We start from the raw sequence: 20,356 nt of genomic DNA on the forward strand, positions 1-20,356 counted from the left end.
AACCAGAAAGCCCTCAAGATTTTAAGTGGGCATTTCTGTTTTGGTTTTAGGTTTGGGTCCACATGAGACCTCATTTCAGTCCGGATTCGGACCAAGATTCGCCTATTAGTGACCTCTGATTTAGAATCACGTTCAGTTAGATTTGATGGCCTTTTCTAAACCTGAATGCAAACTGTCACTCTGGAATTTCTTTGTTCATTACTTCTGTCACAGGGACAGAAACTGAAAATCTTTCTTTATTGTATTATATTTAGATTTATTGAGCTTTTTTCTATAGTTTTTTATATGATTTAAACAGAGTGAAAATTTCAGGCTCTGCTTCATCTTACCTGAGACAGTGACAGACAGCAGGCGGCTCTCAGAGGAGAAGTTATGAGAAAAAACATGGACGTGATAAACACAGCTGTAGTTTCCTTGGTGGGCGGGCTCTGCAGTAGGAAACAGGAAGTGGGCAGAGTGATTGACAGCTGGCTGGCTGTAGTTGATTGCTATGTTGGAGGAGGTGAAGGTGAGCTGGAAGGAGCCTCCTGGGTACTGTGGCTGGATGGAGCAGCTGATGGTGAAGTTGGAGCTCCTGGATACCTGAAGCCCCTGCTGCTGGGCCTTGGAAACCCCATCCATGAAGAACACAGAGATGTTTGGCTGAACCAGCAGGTCTGTAAACAAAAGGTTACATCAACTTTTTATTCAAACAGTAAGCAGCAAATACTGAACATAATGCTTCCTCCTAGCGTTGCCATGTCTGCACAGAAGTTGAGATAATCTGTCACACAGTGAGTGTGTCATCCCCTCTGTGTCCTCACACTGTGGGCTCAGCAGCATCTCCCAGTCTGTGGTGTGGCAGGAATCTCTGAGGGCATCTTCCATTCCAGGGAGCACCTCCTGATGGGGAGGGCTGCTGCAGGCTGCCTTTGAACCAGGGGGTGTACTGTGACTGTAGGTTATACCCTTCCCCCCGAGGGGTATTACTCTGTACACATCCCTCATATTAGCATACAGAAACATGTTAATTGTCCTGTTGTTCCTTGTTGGATGGTCTACAACGTCCAAAGTATTACTTTATGTTCCTGACTGAGTGACTGTGCACTGTGATGAAACCAGTGTTGAAGGCTTTGAATATCCTTCAGTCTGAGATCAACATGTACCAGGGGGTGGCAGTTATCTTCCAGCTGCAAGCAAAGCTGAGCAGACTGGAGACCAGATTTATTATTATAGTTTTATTATACTTTTGACTCTTGTTTTAATTCACTTTAGTTTCAGTTAGTTTTGAGAGTGTGTTTATTTTTTTAGTTTAATTTTCATTCATCATTTTTAATTATTACTGTATGGAGAGCATATACCAGAGGCAAGATTTAGGAAAATTAGAACAGGGATTACAATTAAAGAGCTTTGCAGAGCAGCAGTCTCACAGTCTAGTAGATGTCCAAATTCTTAATAAAGACATTTATCAAAACCTCATCAGGCAAGCTGTGATAATTTTTTTCCCCCAAATTATCCATCATCCATCCATCCATCCATCCATCCATCCATCAAATCCTCCCTCTTTGGCTTTTCTGGGGCTGAGTCATGGGGGCAGCAGAGAAGCCCAGACTGCCCTCCCCTCATCCACCTCCACCAGCTCACCTGAGGGAACACCCCAGGCTGACCGAGAGATCTCGAACATGTCCTGGGTCTACCCCGGGGCCTCCATACCCGGTACTGCAGTTTAACTTTATTTTCAAAGGTCTAGTTTTTATTTGTATTTCAGTTAAATTGTCACATTTGCAGCGAGGCAGCCAGGATAGGATAGTGGAGACAACAGGTGAACTAAATCTAACTAAACGGTTATTAATCCCCGTCCATTTTATATTATGTGATTCTTTCTACATAAAGTGTTATTATTGTAACTTCTACACGATGTTGAACTCTTGTTGCTACATGAATCAGAGTTTAACTGCCAGGAATATTCACTATGCATTGTCTCCAATCTCATTGTACATCCTGTATAACAGTATAAGTATAAGTATATAATATAAGTATGACAATAAGGGCATTCTATTCCATTCTTTTCTTGTGTTTGTCGTCTGCTCTACGGGAGACAGATGAGATGAGTCTGGGGGTGCAGAAAGTCAGGTAGTACTCATCAGATGAAGAAGAGCTGGATGGGTACTGCACCTGTGTCTCAAACAAGATAGATCTGCTCAACTTGTTTCTACACATCAACACTGCCTGCCTGAGCTGCCTCTGAGCGTCTCCTCAGCTGTTTACTGCAGAGTGAGAATTAAATCTCACTCTGAAACCACCTACTGCTCAAAGGAACTATGATACAGTAGGGTTAGGGTTAGAAGGAAGGAAGGATGAGTACAACCCCAAGAACACCGTCCCAACTGTGAAGCATGGGGGTGGAAACATCATACTTTGGGGGTGGAAACATCATACTTTGGGGGTGCTTCTCTGCAAAGGGGACAGGACGACCGCAACATATTGAAGGGAGGATGGATAGGGTCATGTATTGGGAGATTCCCTCAGTAAGAGCATTGAAGATGGGTCGTGGCTGGGTCTTCCAGAATGACAATGACCCGAAACACACGGCCAGGGCAACTAAGGAGTGGCTCCTTCAGAAGCATTTCAAGGTCCTGGAGGGGCAGAGCCCGTCTGCAGACCTGAACCCACCAGAAAACCTTTGGAGGCAGCTGAAACTCAATGTTGCTCAGCAACAGCCCTGAAACCTGAAAGATCTGTACGGAGGAGTGGGCCAAAATCCTGCTGCAGTGTGAGCAAATATGGTCAAGAACTACAGGAAACGTCTGACCTCTGCAACTGCAAACAAATGTTTTTGTACCAAATATTAACTTCTGTTTTCCTGTTGTATCAAATACTTATTTCATGCAATAAAATGCAAGTTAATTATTTAAAAAAAAATCATACAATGTGATTTTTTGGGATCTTTTTTTTGATTCTGTCTACAATACCTATTCTCCCCACTGTATATGTGTTTGTCTGCCCTGCACTAAACAGAAGACACAAGAAACAGATAATTAAAGAAAATTAGGTGAGAAACTGCAAACAAAGCTTTTAACTGAACTCCAGTTTGATCAGTGAAGGGTCAAGTGTCACATAACACTGGCTGGAAGCATTTGTTGTGTCTATGTGCCGGGAAGTGTCTTCTGCCCAAGTGTGCAACATTTTCACTGCCACAAACCAACTGCTCCAGTGTCTTCTGCATTTCTGTATTATAGAGACAAACGTGCTACAGATGCAGCAGGAGGAACACTGCTGTGATTGGTGGTTAGGATTAACAAAACAAAGCACTTCTAACCAATTGTAGCATCATTATTAATTTTTTCTTACCCCTGTTTTCCTTGAATATGATTCCTATGGACGTCTCATCATGTGTTCCCATATCTCCCACCTTCTCTTTCTGTCTCTAATTCAAGTTACCTGCACTTCATCATTCCACACTTCCATGTCAGCTTCAGCCCCAAGTTCACCTTCCTGGGACGTAGCTGTGAGTTTGTGTCAGCCTAGCTCCTCTGCAGGCACATTATTTCATCACACTTTATGCCCTGATCTCTGTCTCTGCCTCCTTTGTGTCTGTACTCAGGTTCACTTGCCTATAAACAGCTGCTGAAACCAGCAAAGCTGTTAAACTGGATGAGCTCTTTCAGGCTGGTTGGAGGTTGTTTCAGAGGACGTCTGGAGCTCTTCTAGGTCATGACTGCTGGAGACGGTCTGCTGCTGTGAATATCAACCTTTTACATTACTGTCATAAATGATATCAACATGTTTACCTGAGCAGGTGATATTTAGGATGAAGGTATGATAACTTGATGCTGTACACTCCCTCAGTGCAGATCTGAAGTGAACACAGTCATACTTGATCCTCCATGCAGCTCTCTTTAAAGACTCAAATCTCCAATTAACAGAAACAGCAGAGCCACAGTCCAGATGTTCACAGACAACAGCTGCATCTTTCAGGGTCCAGCTAAAGGCACTCACTGGTCTCCACTCTCCCAGATGTTTCAGCTCCATCATCCCCACACATCGGCTGGCTCCTCCCACCAACCTGACATCATCAGACTCTGAGCAGAAAGCAGAGAGTCATCAGTAACAGAATAAAGTGAGTTTGAACCAAATCAAAGCTGCAGCTCCTCTTCTACCTGAGCAGGTGAGTCCAACAGCTTTGCCAGGTGAGCAGCTGGTTCTAGCTGAGCCTGAGCTTCTACAGTCCAGGAGAGCAGACTCATGGCCTCCACACTGGAACTCTCTGCTCCACACCGGAGCCTCCACTTCTCCATAGAGCGCCCCCTGGAGGACCGAAGGAGGCCCACAGCCAAGCTCCCTACAGACCACCTCTGCATCCTGCTGGTCAAAGTCAGCTTCACAAACTGAGGACCAGCTCTGGTTAGACTTCACCTCCAGTCTGCCTGAACACAGACTGGAACCATTCAGCAGCCTGACAGAGTCTGGAGAGATCAGAGAAGATCACACAGAGAGATCAGAGAAGATCACACAGAGAGATCAGAGAAGATCACACAGAGAGATCAGAGAAGATCACACAGAGAGATCAGAGAAGATCACACAGAGAGATCAGAGAAGATCACACAGAGAGATCAGAGAAGATCCCACAGAGAGATCAGAGAAGACCACACAGAGAGATCAGAGAAGATCACACAGAGAGATCAGAGAAGATCACACAGAGAGATCAGAGAAGACCACACAGAGAGATCTGAGAAGATCCCACAGAGAGATCAGAGAAGATCCCACAGAGAGATCAGAGAAGACCACACAGACAGATCTGAGAAGATCCCACAGAGAGATCTGAGAAGATCCCACAGAGAGATCAGAGAAGATCACACAGAGAGATCAGAGAAGATCACACAGAGAGATCAGAGAAGATCCCACAGAGAGATCAGAGAAGATCACACAGAGAGATCAGAGACAGCAGACACACAAGAAGAAGATGGCAGCAAACAACTATTCCCTGATTCACACTCAGTACAACAACATGAGCTCATCATTAACAGCAGAACACATCTTTGTAATAACACTCAGTTCATTTTTATTTCTACAACAACAGAAATCTCAAAGTACTTTACACTCTAATGTAAAGACACTACATCAGGTGATCCCTTGAAAATAAGGGAAAAAGGAGGAAAAGATATCCAATATTTGCTGAGTAAGTTTTACTCCATGATGTTCATTTTTAAATTCATGGAATTTATCTGATAACTTGTAACTGTACACAGGATAGAGTTGATAGATTTATGATCAGTAGTACGATCATTTTAGAAATTAATGAAATCCCATCCATCCAGTTTCTTCCACTCATCATAAGGGGGGCGGAGCCTATCCCAGCTGTCATGTTGTGAGAGGTGGAGCACACATTGATCAGGAGCTTTTTCCTTCTTTGTTGGCCCAGCACCCAGTTTTTCATGTTTTTGGATTGTGTGTCATCATCTCTGTTTAAACACTCACAGTTTCACCAGCTAAGCTAACACACATCTTTGTAGTGTGTGAGGAAGCCAGAGTACCAAGAACTCACAACCTCCACCAAGCCCCATCCAGGATTTGAACCCAGAACCTTCTACATATTTTTTATGAGATTCCTTCAGATTTAATCATTTTCAAACTAATACTCCACATGTTTAGCAGGAAGTTAATAAACTGGAGCAAATGAGATGGCAGAGGAGCCTGTGGTGAACTGGAGAGAAACATTTTGGGTAAAGCTTTATAATATGGGCTGCACCCAAGGCTGTAAGTATGCTTATTTTACAGGGATTTACACTGTAAATACATTTAAATTCTGTGTGACTAAGGTGATGTTTTAATTTGTGATGTGCCATTTATCCTTGCCAGGCAATACAGGGGTCTGAGTTGTTAAAGGGGCATGAATCCACCTCTTTAAGGCAGCCTTGGTATCTCTGATACTTTCAGTTGCAGCATGGCAGCACTGAGTTTGAGGGCTTCTGTCATCCATCTTTTCTTGTTGGAACAACAGAGTTTTGTAATTGTTACAGTGTCCATGCAGCTTTTTATATACAACAGCACAGTGAACGTGCAGGTGTTACTGTTGTCGCCCTTGAACAGGTTCAGAAGTCGTCCTGAAGCTGTTCAGAAGCAACATCTGGCCACACCTGTATAACTCTAGCAGTTGGTTTCACTGTGCTGATAATGGGTCTGTAAGCAGGAGTTAAAAACAGGGACATGTCCCTGGACTGGCACAGATGTGGAAGAGATGATTCAAAGCCATGCTTGATGTTACTATAAGTATGGTTGTGAGTCTTTTTGCCTCTTGTGGGGAACAGGACATGCTGGGAGAACTTTGGCAGGACAGTCTATCAGTTTACTTGGTTAAGTGGGCGCTCTGTTTGTTAATAGCATCTAGCAGAGTCCAAGGCAGCTGCAGTGTTAGCATCAGGAGGCATGCATACAGCAGTGATTGTGACTACCATATATTCCCTGGATAGATAAGAGAGACAGCACAACTGCTGGCTGGCACAATGATCACAGTGTTTGTGCACCAGTTGCCATTAGTGTAAAAATAAAGTCCTCCTCCTCTGCTCTTAGCAGCTAGTCTACAGATCCTCAGTTTGTAGGAAGTGAGCTTGCATTAGAGACAAAGATTCAGCAGCAAGTGTTTGTGAGGACCTCCTGTGAGCCTGCTGGCAGCCTCATTTCTCTGTGCCATCTTTGTTGGTTCATGGCTGGGACAGAAATCCATGGGGACCTCAGCAGGCTGACAGGTTCTGCAGGGATGTCTTATTCAGGGTTTCCCTTGTCAAAGGTTCAGCTACTGAGCATCAAGTCAATGTTTAACAGTTCACATCTGGTGTATCTTACTTTAACATAACATCAGTGGCATTCAGAAAGAAATAACACAAAAAGAACAAAAACCAGATTAGAAGGTGTCGTTTCCAGGAGTGCTGAACCATCGCATGTACATGTGCCACTATCTTAGAAAAAATAAAACATCTGTATTATATTTGTGCAGTGGTTACAATGACTGCACTTATAGAACCTTCTGGGTTTTAAACTCAAACATGTTTGTTGGGTGTCTGGCTGAAGATGGCTGTGTCCTGTGGGCCCGCTTAAAACTTCCAGAGATGTTCAGCAAAACATTGGACTGAGTCTTCATTATGGGAACTCTGTGTGTAGTAAGGTTTGTGTGTCCTCAGTTTTGTCTACATAGGGCTCCCGTACCACATCATCAGGTGGGGCATGAAATTATTTCTTCCTGCGAAGTGGAGAATGATGGAGAACCTCTGAGAACCAGGGTTCTAGGGTGTCCTATAAATGAACTGCCTAAATGTAAAACAAACCCACGCGATGGGCAGTTTGTCAGAATTTGGCACCAGAAAGTTTCAAAGGGGAATTTAAGAATAAAGAGAATTAAACTGTTATTTAAAATAGTCTGTTCAAAATTTTAAATACTGTTCCTTCTGCAGGGAGTAAAACCCATTCCCAAATCATGGAAGAATGATCCAAGAATACCTTCAGCTACAGGAACATGAGCCTCCTCAGTACAGTCTCTGTCACAGCAGAGTGTTCTGTGATAGCAGCCCTGAGCAGTTTTAATATGCATGAATATAAAACACTGTAAATGTACCATCTTCCATTACATTATGTAACAAACATTTATGACACAAATGTTATGTTCTGGTTGTTTATGCCTCAAAGACAGATAAAATATTTATTACTTTTGACCTTTATGATGTTGTAACATAAAGCCTGGATCGAGGTCAGTCTACAGATGTGTTGTTGACCTCCAAACAGCTTTTGGTTGGTTTATAGTTTAATATTTTCTGGTTCAGTTCATTGATGTTCTGTGTTCTCAGGTTTTGATTTTTGTTTACTCTCCAGGGTCCTGAGCCTTTAGTCATGCTGTCTTTTAGTTGTAGCTACATTAGCTTTTATGGAGTTTGTTATTGATGTTTGGTTCTGTGCATTTTGGTTTATTACATTAGCTTTATTACATCAGCTTTATTACATTAGCTTTATTACATTAGCTTTATTACATTAGCTTTACCACTGTCTCCTATTTTGTGTCTGAGTATTCTTGTCTCTGTGCTTTGAGCAGTTCTCTTGTAATTTCCTATTTTACTTTGTTAGTGTCTCATTTCTTGTTGTACTTCCTGTCTATTAAAAACATTGATTATGTTAATTATGTTAACATGTATTTGGTCCTTCACTTGTTTCCACTCCCCATTTAGTCCACAGAGTCCAGAGACGTGTAGTGGCTGATAAAGACGGTCAGGCAGAGACGGAGATTATTTGCTACTGTATGTAAACATGCTCCTGTAGTTCCATAACCAAAGATCTGCAGCACAGCTGGACTGAGCATGTGCATGTAGTGTTTACATGTCCATGTGTGTGTACTGCTACTCAAACACATGGAATTACATTTCTGCCTCCAGCTTTTGCATCTATACTTACACTGAAATCAGCAACTAAGGAAGCTCTCTGGTGATGGTTCAGAGGACTTCTGAGGCTCTGCTCTCTCATGATTGCACAATCTGCTGGAACTTTAGCTGTTGTGTGTCTCATGGTTCATTACTCTAATATATGAAACCATGTAGATGTTGGACTGTTTTCTTACCTGAGCAGGTAAGATTCAAGATGGGTTCATAGTAACTTGATGCTGCACACTCCCTCAGAGCAGATGTGGAGTGAACACAGTCAAAGCTGATCTCCCACCCAGATCTGAACGATGTGCTCTTTTCTACAGAAACAGCAGAGCCACAATCCAGATGTTCACAGACAACAGCTGCATCTTTCAAGGTCAAGCCAAAGTCATACATTGGTCTCCACTCTCCCAGATGCTTCAGCTCGATTCTGCCTTCACAGCGACCGACTCCTCCCACCAACCTAAAATCATCAGGCTCTGAGCAGAAAGCAGAGAGTCATCAGTAACAGAATAAAGTGAGTTTGAACCAAATCAAAGCTGCAGCTCCTCTTCTACCTGAGCAGGTGAGTCCAACAGCTTTGCCAGGTGAGCAGCTGGTTCTAGCTGAGCCTGAGCTTCTACAGTCCAGGAGAGCAGACTCATGGCCTCCACACTGGAACTCTCTGCTCCACACCGGAGCCTCCACTTCTCCATAGAGCGCCCCCTGGAGGACCGAAGGAGGCCCACAGCCAAGCTCCCTACAGACCACCTCTGCATCCTGCTGGTCAAAGTCAGCTTCACACACTGAGGACCAGCTCTGGTTAGACTTCACCTCCAGTCTGCCTGAACACAGACTGGAACCATTCAGCAGCCTGACAGAGTCTGGAGAGATCAGAGAAGATCACACAGAGAGATCAGAGAAGATCACACAGAGAGATCAGAGAAGATCACACAGAGAGATCAGAGAAGATCACACAGAGAGATCAGAGACAGCAGACACACAAGAAAAAGATGGCAGCAAACAACTATTCACTGATTCACACTCAGCACAACAACATGAGCTCATCATTAACAGCAGAACACATCTTTATAACAGGAGACATGTTAGCATCACATTTATATTTCATACAGTGGAACAGCTGTTGTTGGAGCCGTAGCCTGCTGAGATTTATCTTTTGTGGATTTTTAGTTTTGCCTCTTTTCTTGTGGAAACAGTAAAACAAATACAGCTGACTACATTAAGCAGTCAGTTCTGGTCCTTGATGGAGGAACAGAATATGGCTAGAAAATGACATATTAGTTGATGTAGTACATTTTGTGCTTCCTTATTTGTTCTTGATGATGATGATGACGATATTAACTTGGCTGTCTCTTTAAATTTAAATGTCTGTTTACATGTTTTATTCCTAAATGTGCCTCCTGTCTTCTTTCCCTGGACTGTTGGATGGTCTTCAGTTTGTTTTCAGACATGAGATCAGGGTCAGAGAATCTAAAAGCCAAGTGTGGTGAGACTCTCTGCTGTGTGAGTTTAATGGTGCTGATCAATTTTGGCTGAAGACCTGTTCAGATTTGTGGTCAGCAGGTTGTTGGTTTGGTAACCCAAGAAGCTCAGAAAGATTTGGAGCTGAACATGGAGATGTTCAGCCCGGCTGGTGGCTGGTCAGAGGACTCCTGAAACTCTGCTCTGTCAGGCCTGCTGGAAAGTCTGTCACTATTCTAAGCGATGTGTTTGTGGACCTGCACTGTTACTGTTTTATCATGCATAGTGACAGGCTCACCTGCACAGGTGAGATTCACACTGACAGAAGAAGAGTCTGATACAACACAATCCCTCAGATCAGATCCAGTCTGAAAACATCTAGGAGTCATGATCCACGTAGATCTGTCTGAGGACTCATATCTCCATTCCACAGAAACAGCAGAGCCACAGTCCAGATGTTCACAGATAACAGCTGCTTCTTTCAGGGTCCACAGATGGCCCTCCACTGGTCTCCATTCTCCCAGATGTTTGAGCTCCAGTGTACCTGCACAGTGACCGGCTCCTCCCACCAACCTGACACGATCTGAACAGAAAGCAGAGAGTCGTCAGTAAAGAAGTGACTTTAAATTCATACTTGACTGCTGCTCTGTAATTCTTTTTCTCACTGATTTGTTTTTTACCTGTAGAACCGTGTTGTCCTTCAGCCTGGACTCCTGGAAGAAAACCAGAGAACAACTGTTTAAAGCAGGGTTTAATGTGGAGCTCAGCAGAGGACAGAATAACCTCTCAGGGTGGTTTGTGAAGAATTAGCCATCAGAATAAAACATCACAGTAAGCTCACCTTGGAAATGTGACACAACAGAACACGAGTCCACAGAAAACAGGCTGACAGGTGGAGCTGAGCTCAAAGTTACCTTTTATTAGAAAACCTACTGCAGTGCAGTCAACAACAAAATCATTCAAAAGTCAACAACAAGCATTTCAAATGTACTCATTAATGCATCCTGTGTTAACTAAAATTGAGATTAAAACTGAGATTCTTTATTACCATTCACATCAGATTTACATGCAGTGGAACAAAATTCTGTCCTCAGTCTCAGTGTTGCCCTTAAAGAAGTATGGAGATGTATGTGTACACACACACACACACACATGCCCACACACAAACACATGCACACAGACAGTTTAAAGTAACATACACTGAGCAGCTGTGGATCATCACTTGGTCTAAGTGGAAATGGTCTCTGTCACCATCACAGCTTCACTCAGGCCTAAATGAGCTGCTACAGTGTGTAATAAAAGGTGTATTAGATAAACAGTTTGTGTGCACACATGTACACAGTTTGTTGTCATGAATTAAGGATCAGCTTCCACCACTTAGTTTCACATTGAGTCATTTTTGACCAGGATATGTCCTTCAATGCACATATTAAACAAATATGTAGGACCGCTTTTTTGCATTTGCACAATATTTATAAAATTAGAAACATCCTTTCTCAGAGTGATGCTGAAAAGCTCATTCATGCATTTATTACTTCTAGGGTGGACTATTGTAATTCATTATTATCAGGCTGTCCTAAAAGCTCCCTGAAAAGCCTTCAGCTGATCCAAAATGCTGCAGCTAGAGTACTGACAGGGACTAGAAAGAGAGAGCAGATTTCTCCCATATTGGCTTCTCTTCATTGGCTCCCTGTTAAATCTAGAATAGAATTTAAAATTCTTCTCCTCACCTACAAGGTCTTGAATAATCAGGCACCATCTTATCTCAAAGACCTCATAGTACCATATCACCCCAACAGAGCACTTCGCTCTCAGACTGCTGGCTTACTTGTGGTTCCTAGGATACTTCAGAGTAGAATGGGAGGCAGAGCCTTCAGCTTTCAGGCCCCTCTTCTGTGGAACCAGCTTCCAGCTTGGATTCGGGAGACAGACACCCTCTCTATTTTTAAGATTAGGCTTAAAACTTTCCTTTTTGATCAAGCTTATAGTTAGGGCTGGATCAGGTGACCCTGAACCCTCCCTTAGTTATGCTGCTATAGGCCTAGGCTGCTGGGGGGTTCACATAATGCACTGTTTCTCATTCACCTTATTTACTTTGTTTATACTCCACTCTGCATTTAATCATTAATTGTTATTAATCTCTGGCTCTCTTCCACAGCATGTCTTTTCTCTCCCCTCAGCCCCCCCTCAGCAGATGACCCCCCCTCCCTGAGCCTGGTTCTGCTGGAGGTTTCTTCCTGTTTAAAGGGAGTTTTTCCTTCCCACTGTCACCAAGTGCTGCTCATAGGGGGTCGTTTTGACTGTTGGGTTTTCTCTGTATTATTGTAGGGTCTTTACCCACAATACAAAGCGCCTTGAGGCGACTGTTTGCTGTGATTTAAGGCTATATAAATAAAATTGAATTGAATTGAATTGACTGACATTATAAACTGTGTGCTGCAGTAGACCAAAGTAATGGTGGTTCATAATGAAGCCTTGTAGTAGGATAAGTGCGCCTTTCTTCTGTTTCAAACACTCATTCTGAACATCATAACCTTTGATTAGGAGCTTTGTCATATGGTGTTATGGATCCATTAATATAGGATACGTAGCCTTCAGACTGACCAGAGGTTTGGATCTGAGTACTTAAGAAGAAACTGGAGCATGACTGACTTAAATCACTTAACTACAGGTAAGATCATTGGCTGGTTTATCTGTGGTACCAATGAATTTCTTTCAGGACTCTTCAGTTAGTTGTGTAATCACTGACAATCTAACATCCAAATGATCTTCTTGTATCTCACATTTATGGATTGTGAGGTTTTTCTGTTCTAGTTCCCACAGGGCTCCAGATTATCTGGTCTCTGATCCTCACAGCAGTTTGTTCACAGCTGCTGTGAGGATCAGTTAATCACAAGCATCATATCATTACGTAACAGGTAATGATTTTCCATTTTTATACTTGAAAGGCTACTATTGTGAAGACACGTTTCATCCCAAACGAGTAGATTCAGGGTCTAAACTTAATCAGTGAGTGAAAGAAAAGTCAAGATTGAGAACAATGAAATCAGCAGGTAAAAAAACAAAGCTGAAAAGACAAAGATCCAAATAAAAATGAAACTTATGGAGACTTTCAATAAACAGATCTGCCAATGTAACCACAGCCAGTGTGTCAAAGCACAGATAATAAAAGATATGCAGGCATCAGACATGTCTTACCTTTGAACAGGTGAAGGGTCTCTGTGATGGCCAAACTTATGGCCACACTCCAGCAAAGTTGGTAACTCCCTTATGCACTATTCATACAAATACCATTATTTTAGTTTGCAATAAATTGGTTGGTTTAAATGCATTTGTTCTGTTTGTAAGTGCACATTTAGTTCACTTGTATTTTTCTCAACCCATGGTTCATTTTTGTTTATGCTCATAATAAGTTTGTTTTTTCTTTACTGGTGCTTACCTGCGCTGATCCTGGGGAGTTGCCTGACAAGATGTTGGCCAGGGCTGACCACACCTGTACACACTGGATAAACTGGACTGCACCACCTGTTCTTGTAGAGGGGAGGGACTTAGTTTCTTTAGCTAAATAAAGCTTTCCATTTAAGTGAATAATTTGTTTATGGGAGCTTTAAGATTTTGCTTTTAGTGTTTTTTTTGTTTGTTTAGCTTATTAACAAACTTAGCTGTATTGTGGTGTTTGGTGTAATTGGTGTATTCTGTTTAGTTACCCCTAGTGTGTGTCAATGGTCTGATCAGCCAGCATATAAACCCCTGTGTGTCATTTCTTAGGTGGGTCGGTTATCTTTTGTTTGTGTACTGAGTGTGTTTGTGCACATTTTTGCCTGAGTTCAGTTTTGTTTCTTTGACCTCTTTTATGAGTATAGCATTTTGTAATTTAGATTTTTTGGGTTAAAATAAAAAACCCTATTTTTCTAATATTTCCTGTGACTCCTCTTGGTTTCTGACTCGGTCCCCCACAATCTCTAGGAAGTCAAAGATGTGATAGTACAGCGTCTACGAATCAGGACAGTTTTTTGATCCACAGCTTGTTGTGTGTGTGTGTGTGTGTGTGTGTGTGTGTGTGTGTGTGTGTGTGTGTGTGTGTGTGTGTGTGTGTGTGTGTGTGTGTGTGTGTCACTGGGTGATTCTGGCCTTCAGAGTAAAAGTGCTTTAAGTGCTCAGAAATGCTCAACATAAATACTAAACAGTGTTTCTGTGGACTTCAGTCCTGCAGCACCTGCAGTGTGAATAAAGTGTGTCACAGTGTTCACTTTGTGTTACTTGAGTACTGCAGTAAGTTTAACAGGGAAACAGGAGCTCATCAACACGAGGATTCATCTCATTAGAAATAGAGTCCAGCTTCTTATCCAGTAAAGTCCTGCTACCATCTGCAGGTGACGTCCACACTAGCTAACAATCATACATGAACTGTAGCTAAAAGATGGACATGCTCACTGAGATGCTGCTGATTTTTGGGTTCCACATTTTGAAGAGTCAATGATGCCATTTTGGTGCCATTTTTTCAGGTTTTTAGTGACAGAAGTGAAGATGCTCGCATTCCTTCAAGAACCAGCAGGGGGGGGGCAACATATCAGATCAGATAGTGTTTTATTTGTCACATGCACAGTTATACACAGTACAATGCACAGTGAAATGTATTTTGTACCTGCAACCATATATACACACACATATAAATAAGAAAAAGAATAAAAATAAAAAAAGTAATTCACACTATACACTATACTCTATATACTATACACTATACACACTTTTATAAATTATAATATTTACATTGTGCAATAATGGTCCAGTTAGGGCTCAGAGTTGAGCAGACGGATGGCTTGTGGGTAAAAACTCTTCTTCAACCTTTCAGTCTTAGCCCTCAGGCAGCGGTAACGCCGGCCTGATGGGAGCAGGGAGAAGAGAGAGTGTCCGGGGTGGCTGGGCTGTTTTAGGATCTTCATGGCCCTCAGCCTGCACTGCTTGGTGTAAATGTCCTGCAGGTTGGGGAGGGTGGTTCTGATGGTCCGTTCAGCTGAACGAACCACCCTTTTTAGGGCCATGAAGTCCTGCTTGGTGCAGTTTCCCATCCAGGTGGTGATGCTCCCACGCATGATGCTCTCGATGGTGCAGGTGTAAAAGTTCCTGAGCACCTTGAGTGGGAGCTTGAAGTCTCTCAGCCGCCTGAGGAGGTAGAGACGCTGTCTGGCCTTCTTCACAGTGATGTTTATGTGATGAGCCCAGGACAGGTCCTGTGAGATGGTCACTCCCAGGTATTTGAAAGTGTCCACTCTTTCCACCTCAGCACCACTGATGACAAGTGGATGGTAGTCCCTCTGCTGCTTCCTGCTGAAGTCCACGATCAGTTCCTTCGTTTTGCTGACGTTGAGCAGGAGGTGGTTCTCCTGGCACCAGTTCTCCAGGCGGGAGACCTCTCTCCTGTAGGCTGTCTCCTCATTGTGAGAGATTAGTCCCACAACAGCAGTGTCGTCAGCAAACTTGATGATGACGTTGGACTCTGACGTGGCCTCGCAGTCATGGGTGTACAGTGAGTACAGCAGAGGGCTGAGCACACAGCCTTGGGGGGATCCAGTGTTGAGGGTGAGGGAGGATGAGGTGAGGTGACCCACTCGTACCACCTGTGGTCTGCTGGTCAGGAAGCTGTGAACCCACCTGCACAGGGATGGGCCCAGGCCCAGGTCCAGCAGCTTAGAGACCAGCCTGGAGGGAACTATGGTGTTGAATGCTGAGCTGTAATCTACAAACAGCACTCTCACATAGTTCCCCTTACCAGTGTCTATGTGTGAAAGGGTCTTGTGGAGGAGGAAGGATATGGCGTCATCTGTGGATCTGTCTGGCCGGTATGCAAACTGTAGTGGGTCGAGGGTGGTGGGCAGTGAGGAGATGATGAATGTCTTGATGAGTCTCTCAAAACACTTCATCACCACAGAGGTGAGTGCTATGGGCCTGAAGTCATTGGGGCTGCTGGGGTGTGGTTTCTTTGGGACAGGGACTATGATGGACTTTTTAAAGCAGGTGGGAATCACACACAGTTTCAGTGAGAGGTTGAATATCAGTGTAAACACAGGTGCCAGCTGGTCAGCGCAGGTCTTAAGGACACGTCCACTAATACCGTCTGGTCCAGCCGCTTTCCTGGTGTTTACACGTCTAAACGCCCTCCTCATGTCGCGCTCCGTCACAGTGAGTGTCTCCTCCCCTCCGGCCGGGAGCGCAGCGGGCTGTCGGCTTCCCGACTCAAAGCGCGCAAAGAAGATGTTGAGTTCATCAGCCAGAGAAGCGTCGGCACTCACCGGGTGTGTGTGTGGTGCTTTGTAGTCCGTGATGGTGCGTAGTCCCTGCCACAGTCCCCTGGGGTCAGACTGTTGTAGTTGCTGTTCCAGTCTGCGGCCGTAGCGATGTTTAGCCTCTTTCACCGCTCTGCGGACGTTGTATGATGCAACCTTGTAGTCCTCCATGTTCCCAGAGGCGAGGCCGGAGTTGTAGGCAACGGTGCGGGACCTCAGGGCGTCGCGGACAGATTTATCCACCCACGGCTTCTGGTTGGGAAAAGTCCTGATGGTCCTCCTAAGTGAAGTGTCTTCAACAACTTTCCCAATAAATCCCACGACAGTTTCCGTAAACTCCTCGATGTCTCCGCCCGCGCTGCTGCGAAACATGTCCCAGTCGGTTGAATCCAACGCACCCTGCAGAGCGGCCTCTGTTTGATCAGACCACCGTGTCACTTCTCTCACAGCAGGGGGTTCCTGCCTGAGCCGTTGTTTGTATTTCGGCATGAGAAGGACAGCGGTGTGGTCAGACTTCCCAAAAGGCGGAAGAGGCTTTGCTTTGTAGCCATCTTTGAATGGAGAGTAGCAGTGGTCTAGGGTCCTCTCTCCTCTGGTGGGGCAGTCGATGTGTTGAATCAATTCCGGTCAGCTTTTTCAAGTTTGCACTGTTAAAGTCCCCGGCTACGATGAGAGCCGCATCACGCTGGTTAGCCTGATAGGTGGAAATAGCCTCATGTAGCTCGGATAGTGCAGTGTTTGTGTCCGCCTGAGGTGGAATATAGACGGCGCTGAAGATGACCGAAGTGAACTCGCGGGGCAGGTAGTGGGGACGGCATTTCAGGGTTAGGAGCTCCAGGTTAGGTGAACATGATTGTTTCAGAGGGACAACATTCCTACTGTCACACCAGTTGTTATTAATCATTAGGCACACACCTCCTCCTCTTGATTTTCCAGACTCACTCGTTCTGTCCGTGCGATGAACACTGAAGAACTCCGACGGCTGTACGGCGTGGTCCGGTATGAGGGGAGTCAGCCATGTCTCCGTGAGACAGATGATGTTGCAGTCCCTTATGTCCCTCTGAAACTGTATCCTGGCCCTGAGTTCGTCCAGCTTGTTATCCAGTGACTGGACATTAGCCAACAGGATGCTCGGCAGTGGCGTTTGGTGCGCTCTGCGCCTCAGCCTCTCTCTTACGCCGGCTCTTTTCCCTCGGGGCCTTGTCCGTGACCTGGGTGCTCCGCGTCCTTTGTTTGAGCTGGCCCACTGGAAACGCTGGATCTCCTGGGGCCAAGTCGGGTCGGGAGAAAAAGGTGTCAGAATACAGCCAGAGTGCTGTATTCTGATATTAAAAAGAGTCTGTCTGTCATACGCAGAGGTGGCAAAAGTACTGACATTCTGTACTTAAGTAGAAGTACAAGTACTTGTGTTAAAAAATACTTTGGTAAAAGTCGAAGTACTGGTTCAAGTTCTTTACTTAAGTAAAAGTAAAAAGTACAGGCTCTGAAATTTACTCAAAGTAAGAAAGTAAAAGTAGCTCTTTGGAGGACGTTTCTACCTGCTATTTTTGTGTAAAGCTAACTGAACTGAACTTATTATATATTATTGTAATAATATAAAATAATAAATGAGAACACAAACGTTATTCCAATCTAAATTTTAATTCTAATGAATGCTCTCAGCTTGAATCACAAACTGTGAAAGGGAATTTAAACACAGCTCTGTTCTCTGTGTCCTCCATAGTAGAGGGTGACTGTGCCTCCACCTAAACACAAACATGAGGATACTCAGGGGTTACAGTGGGATTCAGAAGGTGGAGGAACACTAAGATCAGCTGTAGTGGCTCTGCATGGGGAGAAGAACCACAGCTTTCTATTGTAGCTCCAGTAAATGATGTTGGTGTGCAGGCTGTGATCAGCTGACCTGCTGCTGCTGCTCTGAGGTTTACTGCTCTGTGTGGATGAAGTGAACTCACAAAGATGTAACCCAGTATTTCACAGCTCTCTGAGCTGATCTCCATCCCCTACACTGACAGCATACAGGCTGTAGAAATGTTGGATTCAGTGAATGAATCTCAGCATCAGCAGCTTTGATTCAAACTCATCTCTGCTGCACTGATGTAACCTGTAACTCTGACCATGAACACAAAGTGCACCAACACAGAGCTTTACTGTAAATACAGTACAACAAGCTAACCCGTTTATTATGTACTAAATTGCAGTATTTTCATCCAATCTTTGAATAACACAAAGTCAGCATACTTCAGTTTATTTTCCAGTCCTTACCTTTAAATCTAACCTCTCTTCTTCCTCTCCTGTCCTCTTTCTCCATCTCTGAGTGAACTTCTCTCTCTTTGCTCTCCCTGAAAAACAGCAGCTCTTCTTTTAGCTAGCAGACACACTGTGTGACAAACTGCACACACTTTGTGTGTTTGCTGATATTTGTTGAGCATTTAGAAACGTTGCATTTACCTGCCACACGTTACTCCCTTCATGCTCGCTCCTCTTCAGTAGCGCTAGCTAAGCTGTTTATGTCCCGCGAGCATAACTTACGGATTCGGTCCGGCCCGCTGTGACCCCTGATTATAGCGCTAAAAATGAGACATTAATTATATGGGTTTGTGTATTTAATCCCTTTGTACCCGATAAGCCCCGGTGATGGAGGATACGCCAGTACGATTGTCTCTTATATGTTAATATTCCTCCGTTTAGGCTCAGATCGCTTGATGACTGACGGCGCACTGACCGGAAACGCAAACTTCTCCCTGACGTGTTAAAAAGTAACGAGTCTGTTTTGAAAATGTAAGAAGTAGAAAGTACAGATACTTGTGTAAAAATGTAGGGAGTAAAAGTAAAAAGTACTCAGAAAAATAAATACTCAAGTAAAGTACAGATACCTAAAAAATCTACTTAAGTACAGTAACGAAGTATTTGTACTTCGTTACTTCCCACCTCTGGTCATACGTGATATGACACAGAGCAGGCGGAATTATAAAGTCAAAAATTAGAGTTAAACCTAATATATACAAACAAAGCGTAGGAGCAGGTACGACGGCTGCTGACCTCACCGGCGCCATCTTGAAAAATATCATCTGTACATATGGTTTACTTTAATGATGCAGTCATCTTGTCCCAATTTACCATCCTCCATCAGCGCATTTTATTTATGCAGAAACAACAACAGTCATCTTGAGGTGCTTTTTTTCAGTAGACTAAAGAACCTGTAATATTTAATAGAAGATCCCAACAATATGATGATCCTCTCTGAGCAGCACTTGGCACTGGTGGTAAAGAAGAAGTCCCATTTTAATAGGAAGAGATCTCCAACACAACCAGGCTACCAAACATATGAAAGACATTTTGATTTTCATCTTAATAAGGATTTATGATGACTTCCTGACAATTCAAACTAAAATCTTTACACACACCAAACTGCAGATCTGCTGACTGCAAAAACCAGAAGAGGAAAGAGTTCAGTCACTGCTGCTTCCTGTCATCAGGATTGTTAAATATGTTTAATATCTGGCACTGATGCCCAGTGGCATTGTGGGCTGTTGGTGCAGTTTTTTTTTTCAAATTTAGCTTCCACTTGGGGCGCTCTCGTTTCCCTCTTCAGGTTCCTGAACTACACTGCTAACACAAACTCAGCACTTCCTGTTTCCCACAGAAAACCACCATTTCACAATAAGGCTTTTATTGTGAAACATGTTCCTCATATTATTTATTTTTAGCTGAGCAGTGAGTGTGTTGTGTAGGGGACTAACAGTTCATTTCTGCTCCTCTCTGACTGTTAGAGACTAAACTCTGCTCAGAGTGTTTCAGCTGCTTGTTCACAGCTTAAAACTGAATCCTGTTCATGAGTGAAGATCTCTGAACCAGTGCAGTCTCACATTCACAGTGAGACCTGCTGCACGGAGGTCATAACTGAATATAAACCCATGTGACGCTTGTGATGACCCCTCCCTGTGTTTAATCCTCAGGTGTTTCAGGGCAGAATTGGTCAGAGCAGCTGGGAACACCTGAGGCAGGAACTTCCTGCTGGGTGTTATGTTTGTTCTCCATTAGGTTTTCTTATCTGCTGCATTTGTAACACTTGCAAACATCTCTACACACACACACACACACACACACACACACACACACACACACACTGAGCTACTGATGTCCACAGCTCATCTGTCTCTATTTCTGTTGTTTAAGTTGGTTTAATAAACCTTTTTAAATGGTGCGTCCAACCTTTCTGTCATG

The 20,356-nt window shown here is 43.8% G+C and overlaps 1 protein-coding gene across 2 annotated transcripts in view; it reads right to left on the reverse strand.

The window, feature by feature from the left end:
* The window catches only part of LOC115776309 (scavenger receptor cysteine-rich type 1 protein M130-like), a 41,450-nt gene that overhangs the window by 6,716 nt on the left and 14,378 nt on the right, over positions 1 to 20,356 (reverse strand). The window contains exons 1-8 of one of the 2 annotated variants that reach the window (XM_030723933.1): positions 18,395 to 18,441; positions 10,526 to 10,558; positions 10,144 to 10,428; positions 8,942 to 9,247; positions 8,579 to 8,863; positions 4,140 to 4,445; positions 3,771 to 4,061; positions 330 to 656 (exon numbers count right to left, since the gene is read on the reverse strand). In XM_030723933.1, the coding sequence (XP_030579793.1) occupies positions 330 to 656; positions 3,771 to 4,061; positions 4,140 to 4,445; positions 8,579 to 8,863; positions 8,942 to 9,247; positions 10,144 to 10,428; positions 10,526 to 10,558; positions 18,395 to 18,440 (1,879 nt within the window). In that variant the 5' untranslated portion in view covers position 18,441. Of the gene's footprint in view, positions 1 to 329; positions 657 to 3,770; positions 4,062 to 4,139; positions 4,446 to 8,578; positions 8,864 to 8,941; positions 9,248 to 10,143; positions 10,429 to 10,525; positions 10,559 to 18,394; positions 18,442 to 20,356 lie in introns of those variants that run through there. The other variant, XM_030723932.1, reaches the window with a different exon arrangement.

This window comes from Archocentrus centrarchus, unplaced genomic scaffold (genome assembly GCF_007364275.1).
Source record: "Archocentrus centrarchus isolate MPI-CPG fArcCen1 unplaced genomic scaffold, fArcCen1 scaffold_30_ctg1, whole genome shotgun sequence".
Taxonomy (NCBI): domain Eukaryota; kingdom Metazoa; phylum Chordata; class Actinopteri; order Cichliformes; family Cichlidae; genus Archocentrus; species Archocentrus centrarchus.